This window comes from Brienomyrus brachyistius, chromosome 16 (genome assembly GCF_023856365.1).
Source record: "Brienomyrus brachyistius isolate T26 chromosome 16, BBRACH_0.4, whole genome shotgun sequence".
NCBI lineage: Eukaryota > Metazoa > Chordata > Actinopteri > Osteoglossiformes > Mormyridae > Brienomyrus > Brienomyrus brachyistius.
Genome location: NC_064548.1, coordinates 16,182,011 through 16,200,156, shown reverse-complemented (window position 1 = coordinate 16,200,156; position 18,146 = coordinate 16,182,011). Strand labels below are relative to the sequence as shown.

Below are 18,146 nucleotides of genomic sequence, written 5' to 3'. Positions count from 1 at the left end.
GGGGGGGGGGGGTACCTGGCGGCATCCTCCTCCAGGAGCAGCTTGACAAACTGCCGGGGGACGTTGAGGGACAGCACGCTCTCAGCCATTTGCTCCAGCACCCGCAGGTGATTGCCATCAGTGGTGGGGAAGCGGTACATCCGGGACATGGTGCCGCCGAACACTGCGGGATGGGGAACACGGGGGAACCGCTCAGCACTCTCGGGCCTCAGAGATCCAGCCACGTTGTGCAGTAACATGAGTCACATGACAAATAAGTAAATGTACAATTAGCCCGACCACTCAGGGTCTGGCATACGGTACTGAACCTGAACCCAGCACCACGGACATAAATGGGGAGGGGGGCTGTAGGATCCTAACTCCAAATATCAATATAAGAGGAGAAGCAATGCCAGATCACCTGTTGTTGATAAATTGCTCTGATGCAATAAATGTACTGCTGGGAAGCTGTAAGCAATGGGAGTACCCCCCCCCCCCTTTATGCTTTCTGTTCCCATGACAGCACTGGATGCTTGTGACATGATAAACACTCCTGGGTCTTAAATGTGCTCATCGCACAGAATTATATCAGGCAAAACAGGACAATCTCTGTAAATCTACAAAGACGCTTCCGGAAATGTAATTCATAACTGAAAGTCACAGGAAAAAAACAGAATTACAAAATAATAAACAAAATTTTAAACTTGCTGTAACTCTAGTGGGCGATCATGATATTATGAAATGAAAATTAGATATGCAAAAATGACTGGAGCACCTGATTTCAGCAGAGTGTCTTTGCATAACGACGCGCGTTTGGCTCGGGCTCCCAAGGATTCCGTCAGGCTTTCATCTACAGGCAGGACCATCTGAAACACAAGGGGGGAGTTAGTCTATATTGAGGCATCACTCTCAGCAGAGGTGTGTGGTCGTGTACTAGGATGTCCACCCACCCTGCCATTGGACGGTGTCAGGCAGTCGAGCCACCGGGGTCCTCTGGTCCCCTCTTCTCGTCCATTTGCCAGGCGATGACAGTGATGTTGCCCATCCGTTCGTTCTCCGCCGATCTTAATGAAACAAGACCTCAGTTAGTAGACTGAGAACTTCCCCCAAGACCTCCATGGAACCACAGTTACGCATCAGTCACACGCAGCTTGTATAGCTTAGCATGATTTGACATGGTAGTTTGACATGGGCGTTACCTGAGGCCCAGGTGTAGCCTGTGATGCTTGTCCTGCAGCAGGTCCTTCACAGGAAACATCGCAGAGCCCAGCATGTACATCTGATGGGAAAAAACATGTGGTCAACCGCATAGTCAAAGCAACTGCAGGGACGTTTCCCAGAAATCCCTGCAGGAACACATGCTGTATTCAAAAAAGCGCAGCCTATATACAAAACAACAGGTTTCCTGTTTATCTAACAAAGGTGCTCAAAGACACAAAAATGTCCACCAACAAACCGTTCCCTGAGAGCGATCCTTGACGTCGTAGACCGACAGCTTGATCTGCGTCTGCTGGTTGATGAGTGAGTTCTGGAAGAAGGCGATGCTGCTCAGAAACACTGGGTTACTGGTGCCCTGTGGAGCGAGGGAAGGTGAGAGGTCAGTAGACCACCAAATGACACCCATGACATCTGCTCATCCTCCTGCTTTTTATGCATAGGCAACAAATGTTGGTAAGAATGAGCTGAGTACAAATGTCTGAAAATAAATCTCTGGCAAGAAGACCAGTGCGGTGTCTGGTGTGGAACTTTCTGGTTTTCTGGATGTCTAATCTGACTACTGCACCATCCACAGCAGAGTCGCAGTCTGATCCGTTAGAGCAGGAGTGTTAAACTCCAGTGCTGGGGGGCCTGTGTAGCTTAGTTCTTTCTCTGTTCCACCACAAATGATTCAGCTCAAGAGCTGTGGGGTAATTAGCACAAGGAGGTGCAAGGAGTTGAATCAGGTGTGTTAAATGAGGAGAAACCCAAAAATGTCCAGGACTCCAGCCCCCCAGGACGGCAGTTTGACACCCTTGCCTTAGAAGTATTAAACACTGCAGAACAACTGCACCCCACAAATGTCTTATTAGACAGTGGTGGGGGGCTAGGTCGAGAAACTGAATACGGTGCATTAACAGATTTAAAAAATTATACAGTCCACTCTTCTGTGTCGCGACTTTCCCTGTCACGGGTCTGATATGTTGCATGGTTCGAATAAGAAATTAAATGGGATTTTTTCTGGGACAACATGCACAGGTCAACAGACACACAAAAAGTTAACTCATACATGCAGAAAATAACTGGACAGTGATGGTTTGGAAGTTTGGCTCATAGCATCCCCCCCAACCCCCTTGCCCCACCCCTAGGGGGAGGTGCACTCCTAACCCCCACAATGTGGAAGGATGAACTGTACTTTGTTTGTGGCAGCATCTAACACCAACATGAGAATAATCTGAGGTGAATTTGATTTAGGATTTTAAAGCAGTGGAACAATTGAAGAAGAAAATGGACAGTTCTTCAGCTGAGTGACATCACTGCCAGTAGGGGGACGTGCTACCTGAGAAGGCGGGGACTTTACCTCTATGATCTCCGTCTGGGCGTGCTTGGTCCAGAAGGCCTGCGGGGGCGTGGTGCAGCTGACAGTCACAAACGTGTTTGGCTTGCGGTCCATCGCTGGGGTGGTTAACTCACTGCAGGCTGTGGAAGGGAGCACAATCCAGGCAAGTGACCAGAAGAATGGGTCATTTTTTTTACCTAGAGTGGGGGTGCTGCTAGATTATTTATTTATTTCCTTCAGTGGGACATGAGGAAATCATTTTACATTTACATTTATTTCGATTTAGCAGACGCTTTTCTCCAAAGCAAGTACCACATTCCAAACATGCATGCTGTCGAGGAATTCATCCATCCATCCATCCATCCATCCATCCATCCATCCATTTTCCAAACCGCTTACCCTACTGGGTCACAGGGGGTCCGGAGCCTATCGCGGAAGCAATGGGCATGAGGCGGGGAACAACCCAGGATGGGGGGGGCCAGCCCATCGCAGGGCACACTCACACCCCATTCACTCACACATGCACTCCTACGGGCAATTTAGCAACTCCCAATTAGCCTCAGCCTTTGGACTGTGGGAGGACACCGGAGTACCCGGAGGAAAACCCCACAACGACGTGGGGAGAACATGCAAACTCCACACACATGTAACCCAGGTGGAGACTCGAAACCAGGTCCCAGAGGTGTGAGGCAATAGTGCTAACCACTGCATCACCATGCCACCCCCAGTGCTAACCACTGCACCACGCTGTCGACCAGGCAAAAGTGAGGCCAGGCTGAGCTTCCACTGGATGCTCATGCAGTACACAAGTTTTAGCGGTATTGCAGCAAGAGTTATACAACAACTGCTAACAAAGTGAGAAGACAATTCATGATCGGAAGTCCGACACTAAGAACATATATGGAACACAGAGAGGTATCGGGGTTGTAGAGGAATTCCTGGAACAGTCATGCCTCTGGAAAAACAAAGTAGGTCATAGATGAACCTTATTATATGTCTGGAATTCAACAGGAAAACCGAACCTGAGAGAGCATACAGTTAATGTAGTGTGTCACTCATTCAATCATAGCAGGAAAAAAGATGGTGACCAAGGGTACAATTCTCAGATAGCTGGTGCAGAGAATATTCCTCTAGATCTCTGATATAAGTCATCCTATGCAGTGCAGGAAAGGTATGCTTCTAAATTTGGCAGCATTCATTGACCTGAGTGCAAGATGGGGACACTGCACTGTGGTAATTTAGGAAGCTGTGACCAAGGTCACAGGCTGAAATCCAAATCATCTAACACTGGTTTGTAAGAGACATCTGAATAGGCAGACACTAATCACTGGCTGTTTATCCAGCTGCATCATTACTCTGCTCACCAAGACTGAACTCCAGCACTGGTTCATCAGGGTCCTGGCTGTTCCCTGCAGAACAAAGAAGAAAAGGCAGTTGAAACCGATTTCCATCGACTTCTATCAAGCCAGTTCATCTTCATGGAGAATACCTCACAAAGAGATAAGAGACAAGGCATAAGAGAGAAGAAACAGGTTTGCACAGAAAACAACACCTGTTTAAAATGAGCAGACTCATTTCCACCTGAAATTAACAGCACGGGAGGAACGAGAGCTGAAGGCCTGCTTTATATGATGTGTCAAATCGGATTCCAGTAACCAAGGGCAACGCTTCCTCACCTGCCAGCGTGAGCCCCAGCATCTCAGCAGAGAGGTCGAAGGTGTTGGCCCGGTACACGGACCAGGGGCGCTGCCGGGCACTGTGCTCTCTGCCTGACATCTTGGCGTTGTTAGGTTTAGCGCTGGGGGGGACGGCGATTTCAGCAGAGTGGCCGAGAAGCTGAATACATGCAGGACGTCCCTACGCTTCAGCACCCTCCTCCGTTGGGACTGCGTCCCTCCTTGGGGCCTTGCAGTCGGGGAATGTGACGCCGGCTCTTTTCCCTGGCTTAATCCTCTCCCCGATCAGGCACCTGCAGAGAAAAGTCCAGAAATAAGGAAGGAGAACATGACAAGCAATTCAGAAAGGATCATGAGCTTTGAAAAGCTCTGAGGATGCAAGGAGCGTTCCTCCGGATAATCCGAAGCTTGTGGGAATTTTACTTACAAAAAAGATATTATGATACCAAACAAAAGAGGCGGGACAAAAGCAAAAGATTGGTTTGGTCTGTAGTTGCTTGGACCCACCTCCTCTACAATCTGATTGGTTATCTCTCTGAACCAATCATTTTTCCTTCTGCCCTCAAAACATTTTTGTGTAACTAAAACTCCCATGAGCCAATCCTCTACTGCACTTTGAACAATACCCTCAGTATCACCCAACTCAACGCAGAAAGCCTATCCTACTCAGACGCTTCATGGAGTCTCTATTATCCTTGTAAACAAAACAGAAAAGAACACTTAGAGGACAAAGGAGGGCCTGATATTTCTCCTCAGCTGAACCGCATGGCACATTTGATATTTGCTGCAGAATATAGCAAAGAAAGAGTGGCGAAGGTGTGATCGGAATCGTCTTCCTCTCCTTGTAATCCTTGTTCGTGTTTCAGGTAATAAAAAAAACTCAGCATCTTATTTGATAAACTGACACCTCATTTGACTAGGAAATGGTGACCTCACCTCCCCAGAGAGGCAAATTTACAACCAAACCGGCAGGAAAGTCATGAGTACATTAGAGACAATATCCAATGAATGTTTGATCACAAAAAACAACAAACTGTGATCCAGCAACTATAGGGACAGCTCGATATTTCTTGTCTGTTTTTATTTGCCACGATGTTCTGGATGCACGCAAGCAGTTTCCTTGCGCTAAAAAAAAAAAAATACCTTCAACACTGAACCTTCTCTAATAGCCTTGACAAGATAGACACCCAATGACATTGTAGACAGTAGTCATTTCCAAAAAGATTATCCAGAGGAATTTGACTTCTGAATATATATTTTTTTGTTTTCTGATTTAGCTGCTAGCAAGTTTGCAGCAATTTCCTGCTGGTGATGCAGTCGGGTTATGAGCGATTGCAGTGAAAAGGCACAAATGCACAGAATGCAGAATGGTAGGATTTTTGCAGGAAGTTTAAAGCCTCCATCTGTCTGCTGTGCTAGGACTGTAAGTCCTATGAAAAAGTTTCACAAAAAAAAAACTCCATAACAGATTCAAGAGCACATAGAACAGCGTTTCCCCTAGATTTACAGCTTTTTTTTTTTTTGGGGGGGGGGGGGGGGGTGCAGACGGACACCGACAGGATTCATGGTGTTCATATGTTTCTTTTAATGACAGCTGTCAGTATAAACTAAACTAAACATAAGAACATTTTTTTATGACAATTATCCACAAAGTGCAGCTTATGTCACTGTGTTTCCTTCTGGGCTTTAAAAAACACAGATATTTTTGTCTGCTTTTCAGGTGGTTGACCCGACATATTATCCGACGCGCTCTCTGTCCGCTGGTGGGAGTGTGCTCAACTGTGTGTGCGCATGTGTCTGTGCGTGCATATCGGGGCAGAGCTCCACCACGCGCAATACAGGGAGCAGAGGGGAAATGTAAACGTGCGACCGTATAAAGACAAAAATGACAAGCTGTGGTGCAAATAAGATAAATAACATTAGGCTATTTAGTTTGTTTAATAAAAGGACAATGTATAGACCTGTTCTGTAGGAAAGGTAACCTTAAATGACTTCTGTTGTGATCTGGCAATATATAGAAAATAAAATTAAATAAAATTAACTTGACCTTAAAGGGGGAAGGGAGGTGCTGTTGGGGGGGGGGGTGGGCGCCCCCCCTGATATAATATAATATAATATGAAAACAGAATTCACTGGCATACAGCACTCTGTGACAGAAATACTAAAGCTGGTCTGTAGGGTTGCAGCTTCTGGTTTGGCATTTCTATCACAATATGGCTATTTGGTGGTTTGTTGGCTCAGTGGGCAGCACTATGGCCTCACGTTTCCAGGCTTGTGAGTTTGCTTCCTGCCTCCAGCTCAGCAAGTGTCGAGTTTGCACATCCACCCCCGTGCGTGGGCTTCTGCCCACAGGCCAGAAGTATGCAGCTAGATGAACAACTAGATGAAATCGTTCATTGTGTGTAATTGAGTGCGTCCCCTGTGATGGACTGGAGTGCTCTCCAAGGTGTCCCCCGTAATGGACTAGTGTCCTGTCCAAAGTGTCCCCGTAATGGACTAGTGTCTTGTCCAAAGTGTCCCCCGTAATGGACTATTGTCCTGTCCAAAGTGTCCCCGTAATGGACTAGTGTCCTGTCCAAAGTGTTCCCCGTAATGGACTGGTGTCCTGTCCATAGTGTTCCCCGTAATGGACTGGTGTCCTGTCCATAGTGTTCCCCGTAATGGACTGGTGTCCTGTCCAAAGTGTCCCCCGTAAATGGACTAGTGTCCTGTCCAAAGTGTCCCCCGTAATGGACTGGTGTCCTGTCCATAGTGTTCCCCGTAATGGACTGGTGTCCTGTCCAAAGTGTCCCCCGTAATGGACTAGTGTCCTGTCCAAAGTGTCCCCCGTAATGGACTGGTGTCCTGTCCATAGTGTTCCCCGTAATGGACTGGTGTCCTGTCCAAAGTGTCCCCCGTAATGGACTGGTGTCCTGTCCAAAGTGTCCCCCGGAATCGACTAGCATCCTGTCCAAGGTATATCCCGTAACAGACTGGCATGCTGCCTGAAATGTCCCCTGTGATGGACCAATGTTCAGTCCATGGTGTCCTCTGTGATGGACTGATGTGGTATCCGAAGTGTCTCCAGTGCATCCTGGGATAGGATCCCAGTTTCTGCCTGATAGGTCATCTTTTTTTAAGGTGACTTTTACCATTACCACCACTGTCCCCTGCAACTCTTACAGTCGCCAACTTCTATGATTTGTGACTTGACTACCATGGAAAGATGTGGGAGCCAATCAGGATGCACTGCTCTAGCGGCACCATGGAACTGCATAGAACAGGAAGGATAAGGATGCTTTTTAAATAACAGGAGTTTCTACATCAAATATTTCAGCATGAGCCATTAGGAATCCTGTAGATTAAGAAGCAATAGATGACGATTAATGTTCATTGGTCACGGTTATTTTTGACTCTTTTTTTTCTCGTTACTCGTGATGCCAAACTTAGACCATTCACACATCCTCCCCACTCTCAGAGACTCCCCAGAGCCTGCCGATCGTCTCTCTGCTCACTGTGTCCGAAATGAGCAATTAGCCCATTTCCTCTAAGGCTGGGGGCTCCAGATATCAGAAAGCTCTATTTCTGTCTGTGTCACCCGCTGAGATACATTTGGGGATTGGGGGGGGGGGGGGTGAAAGTGGAAGGTGCAGAATCTCACGGATGCTCTCAGATGTGCCCTTTGAAAGCACGAACTTGATCAGAGTTACACATACATGCATATCTATATAGTTAGGCACTGCGTAACAATGGGCCGCATATATGACAGCGGCCCCATAAAATTACAATATAATGGGGCTGAAAAAATTCCTATGCGATGGGGTCAAGTCATAGCAGCACAAATTATACTTATGTGTCGGTGATGATGCTAGTGTCAGCAAACTTACTGCGCTGCCAGTCGTGTAAAACTATAGCACCTACAACTGTATACGGTACATAACATTTGATAATGATAAAACTATGGTACTGATTCATGTATTTACAATACCGTACTTATTGTTTTTTAGACTACACTATATAGCCTAGATGCGTAGTAGGCTAGGTTTGTGTATGTTTACTCTATGATGTTCGCACAATGACAAGATCGTCCAACAACGCATTTCTCAAAACATAACCCCTGTCATGAAACCACGAAGGACTGCAATCTGATTTCTCAGTGTTTCTGTTCGTTGGATGTTTGATGTCAATTTGATGTTTGCTTCATTCAAGCTGATAAAGGATCTCAGAACGTTCTCACAAAGTGTCTTTCTCTCACTCTCCCAACATCTTCACATTCAATGTGGGGGGGGGGACAAAAAACAGCACACACCCTGTATTTAATCTATTAAAAAGACTTAACTGTGCTACACCTGTCAACCTTGACATTTTAAGAGAAGAAAGGGGAAATACAGAAAAATGAGGAGTAAATGGTCGGTTTAATCTGGGGGCTGCATTTCTTCAAATAAATTTCAGTCTAAGATAAAAGAAACTGGAAACAGAAAGAGATGAAGATGCTAAGGTGAAATGGACCTTTGACATTCTCTTCGTCTGTGGGGATAGTGAGAGCAGGTAAGAGCAAAAATATGGTGATCTTTCAGGAGTTAAAATGAAGATCAAACAGATTACTCATTTTTTTGACCCCAAGAAGGCAAGGATACACTGTTTGGTTCTGGAAAGACAAGATGAAGGGGAAAATGTCAGACTGTGAGTGGGCCTGCGAGACGCCGAGGCTTTGGAGACCTTCACTCGATTCAAGATGAGGGCGAGAACCGCGTGATGTGCGGCGGTTGTGTGAGTGCAGCAAGGTTCACACATGTTGGCCCAGTGACACTTCCAGAAAACTCGTACAGCTGCAGGGCGGCGCTGAAGTGAAGGCCATGCCCCAGAGGAAAAGGTGAAAAGTGCTGACTTAAGCATTGAACGCTTTTTCCTTGTAAAACAGTGCGACAAATAACTGAAGTCCTAAGAGGAGACTCCCAACAGGACCCTCGGCGGACAGTTTCTTATGCAGCAGGCCTGCACGATGTGCAATGTCAATATCACACATGCACATGCAACTGTGACATCGCAAGGACCGCAACGGTCAGTCGATTTGAGACTACCATGCGGCAACACTTCTACTCTGTCACAGGAAACGAAAATGTTTCTGCTGGTTCACTTTAAAGATTATCTAGTATAGGTTTTAAAAAAAAAAATCAGTCTAAAGTACTCTTTCTGGGCCATAAGACAAACAGGCACAGAAATGGGTGAATGGATGGATGTTTATTAAAGAAAAAAGCATAATAAATATGTCATTCAAATTTCCCTCCAGAGCGGTATTTTAGAGACGAAAAACAGAAAATTAAATAAAATAGGACGCTTGAGGGTCAAAGCACAAATATGTATCCCCTATGCGAACATTGTATACTTACTCATATCTACCTGTAAACCTACTTTCAAGCTATTCTGAATGCAGCACACGGACAGGGTCAAGAGGTTCAGCTACAGTGCGACTAAGCATTCGAACAGCTAAAATGAGTGATTTACATGTACTTACTTAGCCCAAAGAAATGTACAAATGAGAGAGCAGGGTCAGTCAGTGTCTCCAGAGCGATGGGGGTTAAGGGCCCGATGGTGAATGCACAGCTGACTTCCCTAACCCACCAGGCCATAGACGGCATCTAATTTTGAACATGGTACGACTGCTAAGGGTGGTTCCAGAATCTCAGAAACAGCTGCTCTTCTGGGATTTTCACACTGTACAGTGTCCAGAGCAGTGGTTGCCAACCGGTCGACAGCGACCAACAGATCGATCTTTCAGATATTCTTAGTCGATTACGGCAATCAGACCACCCCTGTCTAGACAGGTGGACCACCCCCGACTGTTAACTTTTACCATCGTGACCCAATAGCTCCCCAAATTATTTATTAAAGTAGCTCGCGCTGTTAATAAGGTTAGAGTTTGATGCAAACGGTACAATAAACAAAAAACATCCAAGCCTGCAAAAGTTCTGTGGCTCAAAACCCTGAGAAACGTCAGAATAGAATGGTTAGACACGCTAAAGCTAACAGGAAGGACACAAGTGCAGAAATAACAGATCAGTACAGATGTGGAGTATTGGTAGGTCCGACCGCCCAACCTGTCAACCCCAGGTGGTTCTGGTGACAGAAGGGGGTCCTGGCTGCTACATAGAGCTATCTAATTAAGTGGCAACTGGGTGAGAGCTTTTGGTTTCTTGGTTGATAATTAGGTAGAGATCTGCCATTTGGCCAGAGCTGAGCCGCAACAATTTACATATAAACTGGGCTTGTGTGTCACAAAGGTGTCGTACCAAAACAAAAGAAGCACGTAGACCACAATATCCTGTAATGCAGCGCATGAAGGCAGCAGCCAAATGCACCAACAGCTAAGCCTATTTAAATCCTACTAGCATGAAGGATCCCAACGGGGTCAGACGGCTGTCATTATCTACTCTACAGGCACAAAAAGTGTTATCCAAACGTAATCCCTCTGAATAATACTAGAAAGACAGGTATCAACTGTCTATCTGGCAGACCGTCCCAAGTCATCTGAAGACCCATCGATTCAACTACACGTTCTGTGACCAGGCTGGGTTTATGTACCACTTGCTACAGCACAGACCATGGAGAAAACCAAGGTTGGAGATAAATCAACTGATCAACGCCTTAGTGCATTGTTTCCCAATCCAGACCCATAGCCAGTCCATGGTTTTGCTCCCTCAAAGCTCCCTGCTAGAGAGTCCACATTTTTTCTCCAACAAAATGTGGACTGTGTGTGTCTCCAAGGACCGTCACACGTCAGCAGGGTTGGGGGTACAAATCCCGCTTCCACTCTGCGCATTTGGAGTTTATATCTCTTGGCATTGGGCGAGTTTCCTTCTGCAGTCCAATGTCAAACAGGTAGGTGAATTGTGTTTCTAAACTGATATTCCTATACCCTCTGAAGGACTGACATCCCATCCAGGGTTCACCCCAGCTATTTGACCTATGCTACCGGGGATAAGGAGCTGGAAGATGCATAGAAGAATTACTCGTCGACTTAATGCTTTGAAAAGTCAACTGAAGGTCTTAAAGACAGAACTTTTAAAAACGAAAGCATACTGAGATCTTTGCCCATTGACATCTGTAGGGGCGAAGCAGATGAAAGCATGCTTCTCTAGTCCTTCCATATTGTAGACACGAAAGCCTCTGCAGGTTCTGGCTTCCACATAAACGTGATTTCACTTGAGTGCACGTTGCGTGGGTGTTTCATTAAAAGGCTTCCTGAAAGAAACCTGAACATTCCAATTGGATCCGCATAAACAATTAAGGCTCAGTTTACTATTAATATTCTTTTTTTTCCAGAAATAATCTACGTCTCCCAAAATTACACCAGAGAACCGAGGATTATATGTTTGCTCTGTTTATCTGAAAACCCACCCCCTCTTCCTTCATGAAGGTTAACCCTCAAAATAACAGCGATGAAGAGCTCATTTGTCCCACTTGATCTCATTCTCTGTAATCTCACAGAGAGCAGCTACATTCTTATTTTAACACTGATAATGATCTTATTACACAAGGTGTCTCTAGAGGGTGGAGGGTAAAAAATACACACGTATAGAGCAAGAACGTAAAGGGCAGAAAATCCATACTTCTTGGCTGTTATGGCTATAATAATCCATTACAATTTTGAAAAACAACACTAAAACCAACTCATTCATTTTACACATTACCATCTCCAGACATTTTACGCCATCAACAGAACGTCTAATCTGATTCTTTTCTCTCACACGCCAGAAATGGAGCGTGTGATGTCACACATCCCCAAGCAACAAAGAATAATGGAAACAATGACATTAAATGAATTAATAAGGAGTGAAAACAGGATGACACCAAACATTAATGCAATTATCTCTATTTATAAAGGCACTCATACTGTGCCTATCGATAATATCCATTTCCTTGTTTTGCTAAAAGATGATGATCAAAAATACGTATTTTCACTTAAAGCCGAGCGTGGTTGGCTGGAATATCAGGGGAAAAAAGCGATGGCAGGCTGCCCAGAAAGGAGGAAGGGTCATCTCACCTCCAGAGACACCCGCTGGCATCAGCGTGTGATGTCAGGCCCCCATCCGCACGGCCCAAAGTGTGTTTCCAGCATGAATGCCCTGTCCCTCCCACAGAGACATAGGTAATACTTTCCTGCTGCAGTGCCAGCTAATTCATTCCCAGCCAAAAAAGAGAGACAGATACTGTACATTCTTGTCCTGGGCAGCTGTTCAAATGGCATTACATCACGAGCAGCTTTTAATTCCTTAAATGATTCCTGCTTGTCAAGAATGACAGGAGTACCTTAAAGTTGCAGCAGAGTTTATATATATATATATATATATATATATATATATATATATATATATATATATATATATATATAAATCATATCACACAGTGATTTATACCTCAGGCAGAAATCTCAGGATGGACACATATCAAACACAGCAAGGTATCTAGTCATTTATATATTTCTTGCTAGTAGGAACGTCTTCTGAAGAAATAATGCAGTACACAGTGCCAGATATTCACTGTTGTGTATAAACACAGCTCATTGATGCCAAATATAGTGGCTGAACAGTCTATGAATTACCTTCTCCAATTTAGTTAATGTGTTTCCAAACTAAGATCTGTATAAACATAAGTTATATATAAATAAAAGTTATTTATTTGTCAGATGATGATGATGTCACATCCTGCATGTATTTGAGTCTGGGGTTCCAAGTTAAGAGAATGAGAGAAGGATGGGGGGTGGGGGGGTGGGGAAGCACAGAAAGGAGGTGGGATGGTAGCCATGAGGTGGAGGAGAAGGACCAGTACAGGACTCATGCAGAAGGTTCTCGGATGATCTGAGTATAAATCTGATAGACTCCATGGTCAGTCATAGCCTGTCACTGGTTTGTATGAGCTGATGAGGAGCGATCTCAGTCATTTGAACATTTCAGAGGGAAAGCCGGCAAGTAAATGATGGAGGTGTAACTGTCCAGAGCAGTACAGCACTGTAAAAAATGTACAATTAACATCCATCTTCTAACGGTTTATTCTGGTCACTATGGCAGGCAGCACAGTGAACAGGGCGGCAGTACACCATATATGGTAGGGGGCACATACATGTGCAAAAACACAGACGTACACACTATGGGTAATTTAGACTTGCCAATCAGCATAACTGCATGCATGTAGGGTGAAAATTATGTCATGGGGTAGACCATGTGACCTCTGCACAGTCAACCCTGGAGGTCACAAGGCCACAAAACTCACTGGTGAGCCAGCACACTACTGGTTACTATTACCATTATCGTTGTTGCTGATGTCCAACAGCAGGGAATGATGAGCAACACTGCGCTGCCTGACATCTCCTGCTTAGGGGATCTGATGCCTGCTCCCGCCCAGTGCCTGTGCAGTTAGCATTTTCTCCCTGCGTTTGCATAGTTTTTCTTCAGTCACTCTGCTTTCATCTCACAGACCAAAAACATGCATGGTGAAATGGTGCCTTTGGATTGTGCAGAGAGTGTGATTGTGTGTGAGGGGCTGCCCAGACCCGACTGGCTGACATCCTGTCCCTGGCCCTCATTCCCTGTCACTCCTGGAACAGACTCCAGGTTTTGCACGTCTATCTGGATAAGTGCCTATGGCCAATGCATGATGTAGCTTAACACACAATACTTATGCCAAGAAATGGTATTATACTACTGTACAAACCCAACAGAATGAAATATCTACTTATATTGTAAATCTCTTGCAAATGCTTTGCTGTAAGTGTAATTGTATGCTGCCCATCCATCCATCCATCTTCTAGACAACTGCTTGTTCTGGTCAGGGTCATAATACCATTTATTCAGAACCAACGTAAGAGGAAGACGGTTCATAGAAGTAAATGGCACAGTTGCCATGGTAATCCGAGGCACCACCGCAGAAGGAATTCAATACAAGCAAAATATTATTCAGGAAAGCGAGGGTTGATGTAGAACTCTATGTGAATGGAGCTGGACTACAAAGCGCCTTTTGAAAGCTCTTAGATAGAGTGGAGGAGAAAAGATTTCAGCTTATGGCCTTGACGTCCTGCTCCTCTCCATTGATGGTGAAAACACGGATACCCTTGATACTTTTTTTTTTTTTTTTACACAAGACGCCAATGTTCCCAAGCCCCTGTAAGCGTAGCGCTGTGGCCAGGAGGCTGAGCGAGGCCGTGTAACATGGGGTGAGCAGGGAGGAACGGGAGCCGAAACTGGAAGGAGAGAGATGATGCATCCGGAGGGGCACCAACGCAAAATGAGACACAGGACTGAGGAATGGGGGTGGCGGAAGGGCTGTACCAAGTGGTGCTGGGTCAGGCATGGACCCAGAACTGGGGAAGCCACTCGGGCCTGAGCATCATTAAGAAAGCAGTGATCACAAAAACATTACCTAGGGACAACTTAATGCAAACCGATAAAAAACATTCATTCATAAACATGTGAATTATATCTGCGCATTTCTTGAAAGGTTACATTTTAATTTTTCAAAAGCAAACGTTCTCCCTTCTGCGATCCCTGAGGTCAGGAATCGGGGTCTGGCCACAAGGCTCATTGTTATACCCTGATTGGGAATGAGAGAGAGATACGCTGTCACCTGTCCCACGACATCCGTGCTCCCCCTGGCTTACAGAAACCATCACTGCGCAGTGCTGCACTGGTGACCACGTCACGTTTCTCCCCCAAGGATAGTGAACGCTGCCCAGCAACCTCAGTGTGCAAACATACACATGAAACCTGCATGAAATTCAACAAGAAGAGGAAGCAGGGATAATCCTTACTGCTCAGGTGGCCAATGGTGACTGTCCTGTGACACGAACTGCAACAAGACACAGTGTAGGGCAGCAAAATGCGGTTTTCGGCCTATACTGATGATTCAGGCATCCTGCATTTCTTAATACTCTGGACGAAAGCCTCATCCCAAGAGATTTAAGAGACCAGGAGGTACAAAAAATGTGCAGTATGTTAATGAGTGGTTTGAAGTAGAGCCCTGCATTGGGACTCCAACGGAATTCTCGCGGGAGCGGTCGGTTTTAATGTTGCCGCGGGCGGGAGCGGGCGGCTGAAAATAGACAGCGGGTCCCAAGATTTTTGGCAGGATGGAGAATGTAACTGATGTCATTTATTTTGTGTTATATATTCGTGTTTGTTCTGAGCCATTGTATTAAATTGTGATGTTCAGCTAGTTTAAATGTATTTCTTTGAAATAAGGTTCAGGGTTCTCTTCTGTTTTTAAGCTGCTCTTGTTTGTTTATAATAATGTGATATTTAAACATTTGTTGTATATTTGTTGTTTTTTTTTTTAAATAACTGCAGATATTTGCACATCTCATTAGTTTTTGGGTTCAGTTTACATTTATTTGCGATTCAAAGTTGAGAGATTTTTGCTGAATCTCTTTTAGTTATTCAGTTCTTGCTCAATTGGAATAAAACATTTAATGCATATAAACTTATTTCATTGTACAGTATATCTGTTTATGGATCTGCGGGTGTGGGTGGAGTTGGACAGAAATATTGCGGGAGCAGGCGGGAGTGACAGAGACAGACAGCGGGAGCGGGCGGGACAGGGTGGGAGCGGGTGGGAGTGACAGAGACAGACAGCGGGAGCGGGCGGGAGAGGGTGGGAACGGACGGGAGCGGGTGGGAGCAGACGGGAGCGGGTGGGAGAGGGTGGGAGCGGACAGGAGCGGGTGGGAGCGGACGGGAGCGGGTGGGAGTGACAGAGACAGACAGCAGGAGCGGGCGGGAGAGGGTGGGAACGGACGGGAGCGGGTGGGAGCAGACGGGAGCGGGTGGGAGCGGACGGGAGCGGGTGGGAACGGACGGGAACGGACGGGAGTAACAGAGACAGACAGCGGGAGCGGGCGGGACAGGGTGGGAGCGGGTGGGAGTGACAGAGACAGACAGCGGGAGCGGGCGGGAGAGGGTGGGAACGGACGGGAGCGGGTGGGAGAGGGTGAGAGCGGACATGAGCGGGTGGGAGCGGACGGGAGCGGGTGGGAGTGACAGAGACAGACAGCAGGAGCGGGCGGGAGAGGGTGGGAACGGACGGGAGCGGGTGGGAGCGGACGGGAGCGGGCGGGAACGGACGGGAACGGACGGGAGTAACAGAGACAGACAGCAGGAGCAGGCGGGAGCGGGTGGGAGCGGGCGGGAGCGGGTGGGAGCGGGCGGGAGCAGGATTAAAAAAACAGTCCCGCACAAGGCTCTAGTTTGAAGTACTATTCCTGCTTTGAGAATGTTTGTCTGTTACTTTATTCCCCTATGCCAAACAGAGTCCTGTTATTCTTAAGTCCATTATTCTTACTTCACTTTTCTGCATCTGCTTTCGATACTGAGGTACACGGTGTTTTAAAAAGCAGGACTATTCCGGAATTTTGAAATCTTGGCAATAAAACTTGCTAAGCAGGAAGGGGAGTCCTGGTTAATTTTGTCATAAGTATTCCAACACACCACAATATGCTATATTACAGCAGTACTGTCCAACCCTAGACTAATAACCCGTTTCACTACACTTCTTGTATTTGCACTTGTTACAATGCATCTCCCTTCTCCTGGTCTGGTGGAATATCACTGCTGTATGCATGCACCACCCATGAGTATCTGCATCCGCAGCCAAATGTAGTATGAACATAAACTGCCACGCATATGACAGTCCACAGCTTGAAAACGTACATGGAAAACAAAAGTGCAGACGCTCCTCTACTTACGAACTTTCAACTTACGAACTTTCAGACATACAAACGAAGAGGACTGTAAATTCAAATTGTGTTCTTTGGGCTCCCATTTCCTGTCCGCAACATCAATTTGTTTTTTTCTGAGCGCCAATTCCGCCTAGTATGACTTCTGGCTGCTACTCCCGCCGCGCAGCAGCGTAGCGTGCGTACTCCCAGCATATCCTAGTTCTTGGTATTTGCGTATACCCTTAAAATGATGTTGAATAATGACTTACGAACATTTCAGGTTACGAACGGCTGTTTGGACCGCATCTCCTTCGTGAGTAGAGGAGCGTCTGTATAAATTAGCCTTCAGAAACGAGAGGTATTTGATAACGATCGATAAGAAGATGCAAAACCTCTGCAGTGTTTGGTGGAGGTACAAGGACAACAGAAGCTTCTCAGGGAATGATTCATTCCATCTACCCCTTTTCAACCTTGGTGCTCAGCCAGAAAAGATACCTTGGTTTCTGAGCGGACTGAGCACTTCATCTGTGTCACAAAGGTAGATTAATAAGGTCCATTATGGTGAATGCATTATCATAAAATCATCAACAGTTTTATTAAATGTGTGTTACAGCAACAAACTACAGTACAATGAATTGGCAAGGCTGGAAAGTATGTGTCATGCCCGGCTTGTACGATCCTCGTGTGTGCCACGCCCCCCTGGTTATCCACGTGTGCTTCCCTGATCGTACCCAGCTGTGTCTTGTTATTTTGAACTATTCTGTCTATTTGAGTCCATGTCTTGCCTGAGTCCTTCGTCTGTCATTGATGTTTGTAAGCGTGAGTACTAGTGTTCCGCCTTGCTCGTCCTGTTCCTTCAATAAATCCCCAGTTATTCCCCGTACTCTGCCTGCTTGCCTGTTTCCTGCCCGTGCGATCACGCGTTTTAACCAGCGCGATCGCGCCCGCACCTGACAGTATGAAGAATATAAAATCTTCCTGTACCATGCAGTTCTTGTAAATACAGTATATCTGTGGTTTGGTTATAGACACTCAGCAGACTAAAACTTTTGCCAAAGGTGATTCCTCTTCATTACTCTTGTGCCAGTACATCTGAATGAACAAATCTCTTCTATGGCTGACATATTAGCATGATTTCGATGTATGCATGCTGTTTTATAAGAGCATTGTCATAGGCCGGCTGAGACACCCAGAACAAAGAAGCTAGAATGTGCAGGAATCGGCAGTGTTTGCTAGAAGAGTGTGTTAAAATACAGAAACAGCTCCTCCA

At 45.9% G+C, this 18,146-nt stretch overlaps 1 protein-coding gene across 1 annotated transcript in view; it reads right to left on the bottom strand.

The window, feature by feature from the left end:
• The window catches only part of LOC125709751 (inositol polyphosphate-4-phosphatase type I A-like), a 47,473-nt gene that overhangs the window by 17,209 nt on the left and 12,118 nt on the right, over positions 1 to 18,146 (bottom strand). The window contains 9 exon segments of the mRNA XM_048978522.1: positions 16 to 163; positions 755 to 869; positions 943 to 981; positions 983 to 1,043; positions 1,179 to 1,258; positions 1,436 to 1,552; positions 2,537 to 2,655; positions 3,880 to 3,924; positions 4,192 to 4,484. Of these exon segments, the coding sequence (XP_048834479.1) occupies positions 16 to 163; positions 755 to 869; positions 943 to 981; positions 983 to 1,043; positions 1,179 to 1,258; positions 1,436 to 1,552; positions 2,537 to 2,655; positions 3,880 to 3,924; positions 4,192 to 4,291 (824 nt within the window). The 5' untranslated portion in view covers positions 4,292 to 4,484.